Source organism: Parus major, chromosome 26 (genome assembly GCF_001522545.3).
Source record: "Parus major isolate Abel chromosome 26, Parus_major1.1, whole genome shotgun sequence".
In the NCBI taxonomy this organism is placed as follows: domain Eukaryota; kingdom Metazoa; phylum Chordata; class Aves; order Passeriformes; family Paridae; genus Parus; species Parus major.
Window position 1 is genome coordinate 440,174 of NC_031795.1, and position 12,573 is coordinate 452,746.

The 12,573-nt window shown below is 56.1% G+C and overlaps 2 protein-coding genes across 9 annotated transcripts in view; one reads left to right on the forward strand and one right to left on the reverse strand.

Moving 5' to 3' along the window:
- The window catches only part of LOC107214888 (alpha-1,6-mannosyl-glycoprotein 4-beta-N-acetylglucosaminyltransferase-like), a 10,105-nt gene extending 4,554 nt beyond the window's left edge, over nt 1-5,551 (forward strand). For 2 of the 8 annotated variants that reach the window (XM_033519996.1, XM_033519997.1), the window contains exons 3-6: nt 2,164-2,245; nt 2,813-2,939; nt 3,213-3,360; nt 4,297-5,545. In XM_033519996.1, the coding sequence (XP_033375887.1) occupies nt 2,832-2,939; nt 3,213-3,360; nt 4,297-5,438 (1,398 nt within the window). In that variant the 5' untranslated portion in view covers nt 2,164-2,245; nt 2,813-2,831 and the 3' untranslated portion in view covers nt 5,439-5,545. Of the gene's footprint in view, nt 1-87; nt 453-557; nt 2,246-2,812; nt 2,940-3,212; nt 3,361-4,296 lie in introns of those variants that run through there. The other 6 variants (XM_033519998.1, XM_015650668.2, XM_015650671.2 and 3 more) reach the window with 5 other exon arrangements.
- Nucleotides 5,552-6,702: 1,151 nt separating this feature from the next.
- TMEM9 (transmembrane protein 9) lies at nt 6,703-10,901 on the reverse strand. Its single transcript, XM_015650674.3, has 5 exons — nt 10,618-10,901; nt 10,430-10,521; nt 9,887-9,995; nt 8,941-9,072; nt 6,703-7,749 (listed from the first exon to the last, which is right to left on the reverse strand). Exons 1-5 carry the CDS (start codon nt 10,708-10,710, stop codon nt 7,600-7,602), a joined length of 576 nt encoding a protein of 191 aa, XP_015506160.1. The 5' UTR covers nt 10,711-10,901; the 3' UTR covers nt 6,703-7,599.
- Between the last annotated feature and the right edge of the window lie 1,672 nt (nt 10,902-12,573).

Genomic DNA, 12,573 nt, shown 5'->3' on the forward strand with positions numbered 1-12,573 from the left:
TGTCCCCAGCCCCGTGTCCCCAGCTCCGTGTCCCCAGCCCCGTGTCCCCGCTCCGTGTCCCCAGCCCCGTGTCCCCAGCCCCGTGTCCCCAGCCCCTGGCTCGGTGAGATGGCAGGTTTGTGCTGGAGTTCGGGATGCTGGGGCTTGGCAGGAGCCCCCAGCGGGGGCTGGTGGTGCCCGGGGGACTGGAGGATGGGGTCGGGGGGACACAGACCCGTCCCATGCTGGGATGTCCCTGGAGCTGCTCCGTTCCCTCGGTGGGCTGGGGGCCCTCGCCGGCCTGGCCGCTTGTGCGGAGCTCTTGGGGCAGAGGCCGGCGGCGGACGCTCCTCCTCTGAGGGAGGCAGGCGAGGGCTCGGGGTGGGGCTTTGCCGAGCGAGGATCCAGAGTGTGGCCAGCCCGGGGAAGTGCCAGGGCCGAGTGCCCCAGAGAGGCGACGCTGCCGCCCACCCGTGAGTGTCTGCCCCCGGCGGGGCGCCCAGAGCGGGGCTGGCCAGGAGCCGTGTCCTGCTGCCATGGGAGGGGTGTCTGGGACCCGGGGGTGAGGGCAGGGGGCTGGCCGGGGGCTTCCCCGGCTCTCAGTGGTGGGGACAGGGTCGGTGGAATTGTCCCTTCCCGCAGGGAGCCCTCTGCGCTGGGGACAGGTGTGGGACACCTGAGCTGACCGAAAGCTTTGGCTCCCGGAGCCGTGTGCTGCTGGAACAGGGCATTTCCCCTCCTTTGTGGGACAACCCATGGAGCAGAGACACCCAGGGACATGGGGCCAGACCCTGGCCTGACTCCCAGGGGTCCCCATCCCACACAGCCCCGAATGGCCACAATTTACACTGTCCCCCACACATTGCTGCTGCTGCTGCCCCTCTCCATCCCCAGGGCGGGGCACTGAGTGTTTATACCCTGCTGGGTGACACAGCATTTGTGTGTGCCTCAGTTTCCCCCAGCACAAAAGGCACTCCTGGCAGTGGGAAAGGAGCCCTGGCTTTTCCCTCCTCCTTGTGCCACCAGCCCTGCTCTCCCCAGTGCCGGCAGAAGCAGCTGGAGCTGCCTGCACACCAGGAGTGTTCACAGAGGAAACCTCGTAGGACTGAGGCTGGGAATGGACTGTTCCTTCCCCCTGCCCTGGACTCAGGCTGGAGAGGAATTTGGCTCCAAGCAAGTGGCTCTCAGCTCCTCCTGGCAAATGTCCCCACAGTGGTGGCTTTTGGAGACGTCTGCAGTGGGGTGCTGAGCTGTGGGGAAAGTGCATGAGGAGCTTGGAGCAGTGTGGGGACAGGGATACGCTGTGGGGGCACTTGGAGCTGGAGCAGGAGGAAGCTGTACCCCTGGCTGTGTTCACTTACCTGGGCTGCTTTGTTCCTCCATGGAGGCAGAAATCCAAAGCCCAATTAGGGGGGCTAATTATGTGGCTGCACTCTCACCTTCTGTTCTGTGCTTGTCACCTGTTCCCCATGTGGCCAGGCCTCGCCCTTCCCAGCTCACCGTGGCCCTGGTTGTAGATCCTGGAGGTCCAGGCTTGGACATGCATGTCCAGGGTGGTGTCAGGGTGTGACAGGTCCCTAATGCTGCTCCCCCCCGAGCTGGTGAGGTCCCCCATGTGTCCAGAGCTGTAAGGGATGGAGAGGCCCCACTCTCTGCTGGGGCCTGTGCAGGCATTTCCAGCAGCTCCAGGAGCCTGTTGTCTCTGCCCTGCCTGGAAGCACGGCTCCCTGGCTCCAAGTGTTTATCTCCAAGGAACGCGACGTGTCCCTGCACGGGGTCATTGCTCCAAGGACGGAGTGGCTGCAGATCACATCAGGGGCACCTGCTTGGCACCAGCCTCTTCAGGAGCTGACAACCCCTCCAAAGGATTCCTAGGCACAAAAACTGGAGGGTTCTCCTTAAATTAAGCCCAGCATATGCTCCAGAGCAGTGGCCCCAGAGGCTCTGCTCCTATCTGTGGAGCCTGTGGGTGGGCTTGGAGCATCCCCTGCACAGCAGTGGTTGGGGCAAGAAAGTCTTTAGGGCACAGTCCTGGGAAGGCTTAGGAGGGCTTTTCCTCCACATTTGCATTCAAAGCTGCTTTGACCAAGCCAAGGCAAGGCACTGTGTGCAGTGTGGATGGGGCTGAGGGTGTTTGCCCTGTCACACTGGGCACTCACCTGGGCTCAGCTGTTTCTCTTCCAGGGCAGCACTGTCACATTTATAATTGAAAAAACCCAGCCAAAGACAGGAGCCTTTTAGCCTCCTGCCATACCTCTGCTACAAGGTAAAATACCTCAAGTTCACTGCAACTTCCTTGAAGGTGACACTGTCTCCTCAGGGATGCCTTTTTTGTCCTGCCAGTCAGGGCACAGGGCTGGGACAGGGCGAGCTGGTGCTTGTCTGGAGGAAGGTGGGGAGCTGCTTCCTCCTCACAGTGCTGGAAGAGCAGCCTGGGCCCCTTTCAGACCTGAGTGTTTCCCAGGGCTTGGGGTGTTGGTGACTGGTCTGGGGTGTCCCCACGACCCAAAAGTTTTTCCTAAGGTATTGTCACCTGCATTTCTTCTGCACCCAGCTCTGGGGTGCTGCTTGGGGTGTCCCAGGGCAGCTGAGGGGGCTTGGGGATGGTTGGGGGGATTTTGTACCTGGCTGATTTCATCCTGGTCAGGTTGGGGTGTCCCTGTCCCTTCCTGCCCGAAGGGAACAGTGCACACGTGTTGCCTGATGCCCCATGGCTGCCCCAGTGTGTGCACCTGTGGGTGCTCAGGGCAGGGGGGCAGTCCCAGGGGTGTATCCCCATCCAGGGGGTGGTGGCTTTCCCCAGACTGTGCCCTGACATGTCCCATCTCCCCAGGCCTCAGCCAGCAGGGGCCATGCGATGCTCCCTGAAACGCTCCCTCATGGTTCTGCTCACTGCCTCCTTCCTCCTCCTCCTCCTCCTCCTCCATGGGGGCAGCCGGCAGGAACAGGATCCCCTGAAGGTGAGTCCCCAGCCAGTGATGTCCCACTGGAGAGGCCACTGGAGTATCCTCTATTCCTTTCTGCCCCACGTGGACCCTGACCTCAGCTCTGCTCTCTTCCCAGCCCCATGTCACCCCCAACCCCCAGCTCTGCCTTCTCTCCCTGGGGTTGCCTTGGGCAGATGGACCCCTTAATCCAGGGGCTCTCCTTCGCTTCTGGGTCCCCCTATTGTCATCCCCTCTTGCTGCATGGTGCTCTGGGATGTGACCTGGTTGCCTGTGGTTCCCATGCAGGTGGAGCTCAGGGGCCTGGCTCCTGACACGATCCTGCAGCTGCTGCAGCCAGAGGGAGCCCAGCACATCCTCAGGGACACAGACGAGCTCTCTGCACTCCACAACGTCTCCTACCAGCTCCTTGCTGGCTCCCTGGCTCCCCGGAAAAGTGAGTGGTCCTGGACTCTGGGTGTGCACAGCTGCACATCCCAGCACAGACCTGTCCCATCACTGCTGCTGGGGCAGGGAGAGGCTGTGTCCAGCCTTTGTGGGTGGGGACCTGCCCACAACCTCCTCCAAAACCTCCACAGCCTTCACTGCTCACTGTGGGATGGAGGAGTTGGGGAAGCTCCATGTGCTCCACACAGGGTCCAAGTTTCTGCACCTTGGGACTGGGGTGACTGGTGTTTTGGGCTTCCCAGACCTTTCTGGAGAGGGTTGCTGAGATCCCATCTCCCTGGGGTTGAGGTTCCAGTGGAGATGGTCAGCTGGATCACTGGGACAACTCCACAGTGTGGGAGAAGTGGGCCAAGCTCTTGGACAGGTGCACAAGAAACAATTCCCATGCAAACCTTGTGGGAAGGAGCTCAGGACAACCTGTGAGGCTGTGCTGGAACCAGCACAGGAATGGTGCTGCCCCAACCAGCAGCAAGAGAAGCTGAACTACTGCTGGGCCATGGGGAGGACAGAAGGTGCCTGGTCCCAGGTGGGTGCATCTCCATGAGGTGTGGAGTGGGGAACGCTTCCAGAATGTGCAGCCATACCAATAAGCCATTCCTGCCCTGTAGACTCTCTCTGCACTGTTACTTGGGTTTGGCTTTTTTAAGGTGTTTTTCAGGAATTTTTCTTCAGAGGGGCCCCTGCCTCCTCAGCCTGCCTCTTGCTGCCATTTGGGCCAATTTTGGGCCCCCCCCGAGACACTGAAGGCTTCAGCTTCAGGAAGGACCCAGCAGCCTTAGACAGGTTACAAGCAGCACTGACCCTGCAGGCTGGCCACGGGAAGAGGATTTTGGAGGCCTTTCATTACATCTTGCAGGGAGGAACATCACTGTGCTGATCCCAGGTCACTCCCTGTGCCTGCTCAAGCCTTTCCTTTGCCTTGTAGAATTCCTGGCAGTGGGAATGGCATCTGTGCAGAGGCCCCGTGGTTTCTACCTGCTGGCCACGCTCCAGTCCCTGTTCAGCCAGTCCACGGAGGAGGAGCTGCAGGAGATGGTGGTGGTGGTGCACCTGGCTGACACCGACCCCGGCTGGAACGTGCGCGTTGCCGCCACCGTCGCCCACAAGTTTGCTCACCACATCCTCCTGGGTCGGCTCCTGCTCATCCACGCTCCCCCCGAGTTCTACCCCACCCTGGAAGGCCTGAAGAGGAACTTCAATGACGCCGAGGAGCGAGTGAGGTTCCGCTCCAAGCAGAACGTGGACTATGCCTTCCTGCTTGCCTTCGCCGCCAACCTCTCCTCCTACTACCTAATGATCGAGGACGACGTGTGGAGCGCCAGGTCCTTCCTGACAGCCATCCGCAGGGCACTGGCTTCCCAGCAGGGCTCCAACTGGGCCACCCTCGAATTCTCCAAGCTGGGCTACATTGGGAAGCTCTACCGCTCCAGTGATCTTCCTCGCCTGGCTCGCTTCCTCCTCCTCTTCTACCAGGAAATGCCCTGTGACTGGCTGCTGGTCCACTTCCGCCAGCTGCTTGCCCAGAAGGACGTGATCCGCTTCAGGCCGTCCCTCTTCCAGCACATGGGCCTCTACTCCTCCTTCCAGGGCACTGTCAACCGGCTGGAGGACGAGGATTTCCAGGCCGACGCCTCGGACCTCCCAGACAACCCGCCGGCGTCCCTGCACACCAGCATGTCTGTCTTTGAGAACTACGAGCCCCACAAGGCCTACAGCTCAGCACAGGGCTACTTTTGGGGCAAAGCCCCAGCAGCTGGTAGTACTTTCTCCATCGTGTTCCGGCAGCCAGCCCACGTCAGCCGTGTCCGGGTGCGCACGGGCTCTGTGGAGCGCCCGGGCGATTTCCTGCACGCAGGGCTGCTGGAGCTGGGCTGGAGCCGGGACCACAGCCAGGACTGCTCCTCCTATGTCCCCGTGGGCTCCTTCAAGAGAGGGACCCTGGAGCAGCGGGGCCTGGAGACCGTCCTGCCTGGGCCCGTGGAGTGTGTGAGGATCCGGGTGACCCAGGACCAGAGCGAGTGGCTCATCATCCAGAGCATCGACATCTGGACCACAGCAGGCACTTGAGCACAACAGCTGTGGCAGGATGTCAAAGCACCTGCATTTGGTTCTAAGATGTCCTTTATTTTTCACATTCCCTTTTTGGATAAGAAATTAAATTATTGACTCCCACAGCCCCATGTCTGGAGAGATGGGAACCACTGCTGTGGGCTGTGGATGGGTTTAGGAGTGGGACCCATCAGGATGTGCCTGCCTGGGGGATGCTCCAGTGAGCCAGGGAGGGGGCACAGGGAGGGGAAGGGGCTTGGGAATTCAAGGCTGGGCAGTAGAAAACCTTTCCTCCCAGGACAGATGATGTACAGGACAAAGCTGATCAACTAATTAACAAACCAAGTAATTAATCAGGCAGTGGTATTTTTTGCAGCCTCTCCACTAACCTGCTCTAAGTTTTCTAACTTTTTCCAAAATTCTTGGTTTCTAACTCCCTCCTCTCTGACCCCATTTCCCAGCTGCTCCTGGAGGGGTGAGGGGAGGGCCCCTCCTGCAGGTTCAGCAGGTTTGTGGCAGCAGCAAGCTTGCACTGGTGCCATGTCCCGGTGCTGACTGGGGGCGATGGCCAGCAGAGGGACCCGTTGGCCCGGCCCTGAGCAGTGCCTCCAAACACGGCTGCTGGTTCTCTCCCTCCAAGGGAAAAACCAGCTCCCAGTGCCTCACCTCGTGTCCATGCGGGATCCACACCGAGAGGGAAGGACAGCCAAGATGGGGCTCATACAAAGGGGAGCAATGCCTCCAATTGAGCACTAGGGAAAGATGAGCCAAGGAAATTGTGACCTCGGGATGATGTGAAGCTCTCGGCCCCTTTCAGCCCAGTGAGCTGCTGAAGGCTAACTGGGGTACACACAGGCTCCCAAAGGCTGCTCTTGGGGTTTGTCTGGCAGGGTCAGCTTGGAGGGCAGCATGCTCCACCAGCAGCTGCAGACCCCAACACACAGGGCAGTGACTGGCACCTCTCCCAGTTAAGCTTTTAGCTACAATTTCTCAGCTTCTTGCAAAGGTAGAATTCCAGTGTGCTTAGCTTTCCCACGGGATAGCCCAGAGAAGTGAAGCCACTGACCTGTGCCAAGCAGGACTCTGGTCTGCCTGTGTTCCCAGCCTGGAGCAGGACAGTTGCTGTCAGCAGGGAGCAGTGCCAGGGACACTCCTGCAGTGCCATAACCACAGCTCTGCCTTCAGGTGCCATCAGATCACCTGCTGGGCACTGGGAGGCAGATAGAGAGCCCCAGACCTGGCAAGATGGGGATTTTCCCCTGACAAAAAGTCACTCAGGTAATAGATCTGTGTCTGCATTTAATACAGAGGTGCTACACCATAAACTCCAAATGTTCTCCATGGGATCAATACACACTGCAGCTTCCTTCACACAGCCCAAGTCCTGTCAGCTCTTGGGAGTGTTCTGAATGACACAAGTGTCCAGGGCCTTGACAGGCATTTCCAGTGCTCCAGGAGAGCCTTTGCCCCAGTTCTCTTGGACACAAATGCTGCTGCCCACCCTGGGAGAACACCAAGAGTCACCAGTGTAGGTGTAAATGGAGAGGTTTCACCCCAGGAGGTTTTTATCTACCGGTAAAGCACAAAAAGATCGAAATGTAAATCAGCTTTTTATCTGTTGGACTCTTACTGATGTAGGTACTAACAGGTTTTGTGATATTCACCTGCCCAGAAGCAAGCTGCAGTCTCAGTTATGCTGGTGTAAACCTGGACAGATTCCAGAGGTATGGAAATCTCTCCATTTACATCAGGGTAAGTGGAAGCAGCAGTGCCCACTGGCAGAAACTCCCTCCCCTTTGTTCCTGTGCTGCATTATGTGGCTCAGCACCACAATGCCCACGGACCATCAGTGCACACTGAGGGAGGAGGTGGCTGCTGCATCCTGGAGAAACATCACATAATTTATCCCACATCAAAGTTCTCCCAGTATTTTTATCCCAGGAAGACTCAGCCAGCTCCCAGCTCTCTGTTCCCAGCCTGTTTCTGCTGGGGTGGGCTGAGGGAGTCCCACGTTCAGCCGAGCTCCACATGGCCCAGGGCCAGCGAGGCTGGGCAAGGGAACGGCAGAGGACACGAGCAGAGAAGCCTTTGGGGCTGCTGCTCCCTCTGGAGATGGTGAATCAGGGAGGGTTGGAGTTCCATTCCAACACTGGGGTGTCCTGATGTGGCAGAGCCCAGCCTAGCTGAGCATCTTGTGCCGGTCGAACACCGTCTTCCTCTGCTCCTGCACCTGCCGCTTCCAGCGCTGCTGCGCCCCCTCCATCCGCTCCAGCACCGTGTTGGCCCTGGCACCAGCCAGGGTGGGCACTGCAGCCAGGGAACGAGTGTCCTACAAGGAAAAGAACGGGGCTGGAGACCTGGCAATGCCCAGCCCAAGCACAGGGGGAGGGAGCTGACTTGGGGAGAAACTGCACCTGAAAGAGCAGTTCAAGGTTTGAGTTGTTCTGATGAAAAACCTCCTTTTGAGAGCTCCTCAACACCAGCCCCAAGTCCCTGACCTTGGGGATCACCCATGACTCCAGACAGAAGTCCCCAGGGGAGGAACTGCACAAAGCTCTGTTGGAAATTCACTCTTGGAGTCTGCAAGGAGCCAAAGTGAATCACATCTGCTAAAACCAGGAGATCCATCATGGCAAACGAACAAGTGGACTTAGTCCAGCATCCTGGAGTGAGATAAACCTCCCCTGACACCAGGCATTTACCTGGATCTGGATCTGGATTACTGCTGCAGAGGAGGGTGCAAACCCATGACTTTGGGGTGCAATTCATCTCCTTTTGCAGCAGAGGGAGGCAATGGATGGACTGTGAACACTGCAGCAGCTGCTCCTCACTTGCATCAGAGTATGAAGGAATTAGGCCAAATAGTTTATACTCACAACAAAGTCCAAACAGGACAGTCCAACACAGTGCTCTAACTGCCTGGATTTTATGCAGCAAGAAATTTGTCCTCTCCCTAAACTGGTGTGTGACAAAGATAGAGAGTGGCTCTTTCTTTGCTACTGGGTCCTAATCATTTTGCCCATGGTTTGTACACCAGCATCCCACAAAAAGATGGGGTTTGAATGAAATTGTGCTCTGGGGAGAAGCACAAGGAAAAACAGCCTGGATACAGCTCAGGGCCCAGCCCCAGAGCAGGATCAAACAGCATCTCATAGGCCATGTTTTAAGTGTCTAGAGGACATTTCAGCCAACACTTAAGCTCATCTTTCCCTGGAAGCTCAGCACCACAAAACTCCACCTGGGACACTGCACAAACAGGATCTGTTTGACTTTGCTCCCTCTAAAAACAAAGACAAAGCAAATTCAGGCCAGTTGCTACAAAGCTCCCTCTGCCTCTGAGGGCAGGGCTTGCCTTGGGCTCGTTTCACAGAGCTTTGAATATTCCTCGTGTTTCTGCATGACCTGCAGAGATCTGAGTCTTACACCTGTGTAACTGTCCCTAAACCACAATGCTGGCCCTTCAGTGGATCAGAGGAGACAAGCAGGAGGTGACTGTTCCCCTGTCCCCCTGCCCCCTCACCTCGCTGTCCTCCTCGTTGTGCAGGGGCTGGGTGTAGGGGTCTGGCTTGCGGATCAGGGGGTCCACGAGCACCAGGAACGCCATGTAGAGCAGCAGGGCCCCCACCACGGACAGGTAGATGATGATGATCACCTGCAGTTGAGGACAGGGCAGGGGGAAAGGATAAGCAGTGTAGGTAAGAAGCACCACAGAGGTCAGGAAGGTCCTTTGCAGCTGCCTCTGTGTGATCTCTTCTCCTTTTGCTCACAAGAGTCTCTTGCTCTTGCCAGGAGGCCAAGCTTGTGCCATCACTGCACAAACTATGCTGATGCTCTCACTGTGCCAACTGAGGGCATGGTCTGCACATAAGAGACCAGATAAGGCCCTGGTCAGAGGTGCTTAGCACTGTCACATATCCCCAGCAAGAAGACTGAGCTCCCACACAGCTCCTCACTACCAGGAATGCCCCTGGCTTGGACACAGAATCACAGAAATCACAGAAGTCACAGAAGTCACAGAATCCCTGAATCACTTCAGTTGGAGAATATGTCTGAGATCATGGAGTCCAAGCTGTGACCAATCCCCACCTTGTCACCCTGCCCAGAGAGCACTCAGTGCCACATCCAGCTGTTCCTTGAACACCTCCAGGGGCAGCGACTCCACCTCGTCTCTGGGCAGCCCCTTCCAGTATCCAACACCCTTTTTGTGAAGCAACTCTTCCTAATGTCCAACCTAAACCTCCCCTGGCACAGCTTGGGACCATGTCTTCTTGTCCTGTCACTGGCTGCCTGGGAGAAGAGGACAACCAACCACCCCTCACCTGTCAGAGAGTTGTAACCCCTGGCACTGCCACCATCTACTTGCTGTGACAGTTTTCTCTTTGTGGGCTCTTCTCCAGGAACCCAATGCAGTCACCTGGGCTGCTGTGACATGTCAGGCAGCAGGACACAGGACACAGAGCTCGTACCTTGATGGTGGTGGTGCTGCGCTCCTCGTACTTGCACTCACAGAGCAGGCAGTAGGCCTCCACGTCATTCCCAGGCACTGGCATGGGCTCCACCACGTGCAGACAGTTGCTGCAGCACAAACAAACCACAGTCAGCAGCAGCACAAGGTGAAACCAGTGCTCTGTGCAAGGACACAGGGCTGACTTTATTTGTGTCCCAGCTTTCCTGTCAGGCTGATAACACTGATCTGGTATTAAGAGCTCCCCTCACAGCCTTGCTGGCCCAAAGTCCCTGGGACAGACTGTCCCAGCACCTTTTGGAGGGATCCAGTCCAGGTGGATGAGACTGGAGAGCATACCCCACATCTGCCAAGAGTGGTGGGTTAACATATCATCCCAGATTCCTCAATTTCTGTTCAAAAAATGCCCCTGGCCTGGGTTGAACATCACCCACCAAAGCAGTTCCCTCTGCAAATGTACAGGCAGGGAATGCCTTCCTCAGCACAGCTGGGAGCTCCAGAGCTTGGCTGTCAGGGACCCCCCGGGACTGCTCCACTCACTCACCAGTCCTTCTGGGACACGTTCTTGTTGTAGATGTGCCCGCTGATGTTGCGGTACGGGGGGCAAATGCACTTGCAGCGAATGTCCTCAGAGCTCTGCAGGGCACAGGAGCCACATGAAGGAGGGGACACAGCTCTGTCCCCTCACCCCCCACCTCTGCTGTGCCCCACACACAGCTCGGGGTCACCCACCTTGCTGGCCTGTGCTGGGGGACACAGGACACAGCCCAGCAGCACCAGCAGCAGCATGGGGCTCGCTGAGTTCCGGGAGCTCTGGGCAGACATCCTGGGAGCCTGAGGGAACAAAACTCAAAACCAAAATAAAGCATCTCAGCTGAAAGCAGCCACAATGACGTAGTCAGATTTCCTTTTTTTTTGCCCACTTGCCTCTGTTTTGCCCAGGAAGAAGAAATTCATTCCTGAATCAATGCTGATGTCAGCCAGAAACTCTTGGACACACTGAACACAGATCCCAAGAACACTTCTGTCAGAAGACTTCCACCCTGAACAACCACACATCCAAACTACCCCAGCCCTGCAAAAATACTGCTCATTTCCTTACAACTGGACTTGCACAAAACCTCCTGTTCCTCTCTTACTACCCTGGAGCCCAGCTACAGACATTTTGGTGCTGGCAGTTTTGCTCAGTAGGACACAGAACTAGGAAAAGCATGGAGCAAGAGTGAGCTAAAGCAGTACCCTGGGGCCTCCCTGCTGCACTGCCATGAATGGTGTCATCAGTCACTGATCTTCTGACACTCAAACTCTTGCTGCTGAAGAGAATGATGTATTTTCCTGACATGAGCTATGGGGAAGGGATGGAATATTCCTAAGTATTCCAAACCAATTCCTAAACCTCCTTTATCTCAAGATACCTGTTCAGTAAATCCTGATTTTAAAATTACTTCAAGTTGGTAGCTTGGTGAATTAACACCTTTTGCTACATATCACAGACCCTAAAGATCATCTTCCAACCCTCGTGGGTGTGGATAAAGTTGTTCCAGAGATGTGTGATTCCACAAATCTGTAAGAATATGAATTTATTCCCTGTGCCACAGAAGGCAAATTGGCCTTGGCCAGACTGGCGTTCACCCTCCGAGAGAAAAGGTGGAGCAGGTGTTGGGGACCTTGGGACAGCACAGAAAAGCTGTTTCAGCAGAGGAAGAGGAAGGGAATTTCCACCTTCATTAATCAGCTCTCAGGTAATCCCACAGGTTACTCAAGGTACCTGTACTCCATCACCTGACCTGATTCCATCGGGATTTAAATCACTGCAATATTCTGTCACCCTCTGCTTTATCTTATGTCAATACCTTAAAGTCACATAATGGATTACAAACACCAAGCTCCTTTCTTCTTTATCTAAACAAAACACCAGCAACTTCTAACAAGCTGCCAGACCTCTGAAATGCATCCCAGTCCTATCACCTCATCACATGATTTATTAACGTCTTGGATCACCCATTTCAACAATCTCCTCAAACAATGGTCCTTCCCAGGGACACTGCCCTGTACTCCAGGGGTTCAGATCACCACAGACCTGGAGAACAGGACCTACCTGAGCTGCCCAGTGCACATTCCCCGTTTTAAGTGGGTCTGGACTTTTGTCTGAATTTTTAACACAGCAATGGGGCATGAACCTGGAATTCAGTTTTAGCCTCTCAGTCAAATTCAGAATATCTGAACAACTCATAAATGTCACTTTTAATAACAGTAGGGGAAAACACATGATCTATTACACCCTAAACAAAAACTTAGAACCTGGTCAGAGTTCAGACACTATGAACTGCAGAACACCCTCAGCCACACAAAGGATAATTAAGGCATATTAATCTCCAGAGTTTGACAGCAAAGGTCCGTGCATACATGCCTTGGTGCTGTTCTTTCCAGACCATCAGGCCAGCCCACAGCAGCCACAAGCAGCTGGACCAAACCCCATTGTGCAGCGAGCCCAGCAGTGGCTCCGGGCTGAGTTCTGGGGCTGGGAGTGTGTGGCAGCTGCCAGGATCAGCCCCACAAAAATCCGTGCAGGGCTGCAATGTCCACAGCCCCCCTCACTCCTTCCTCCCTGTGATCGCCTCATCTTCATCTTCCCCGTCCCTGGAGCAGCCGAGGCCAGGCTGCTCTCCCGGAACGCGTCCTTGCCCA

Excerpts from the sequence above, each read along its gene's own strand:
- TMEM9 (XM_015650674.3), bottom strand. The coding sequence starts at position 10,710 with ATGTCTGCCCAGAGCTCCCGGAACTCAGCGAGCCCCATGCTGCTGCTG. Across the intron at positions 9,996-10,429 it reads AACGTGTCCCAGAAGGACTG|CAACTGTCTGCACGTGGTGG; the intron begins GTGAGTGAGTGG and ends TTTGTGCTGCAG. Across the intron at positions 9,073-9,886 it reads GCAGCACCACCACCATCAAG|GTGATCATCATCATCTACCT; the intron begins GTACGAGCTCTG and ends CCTCAACTGCAG.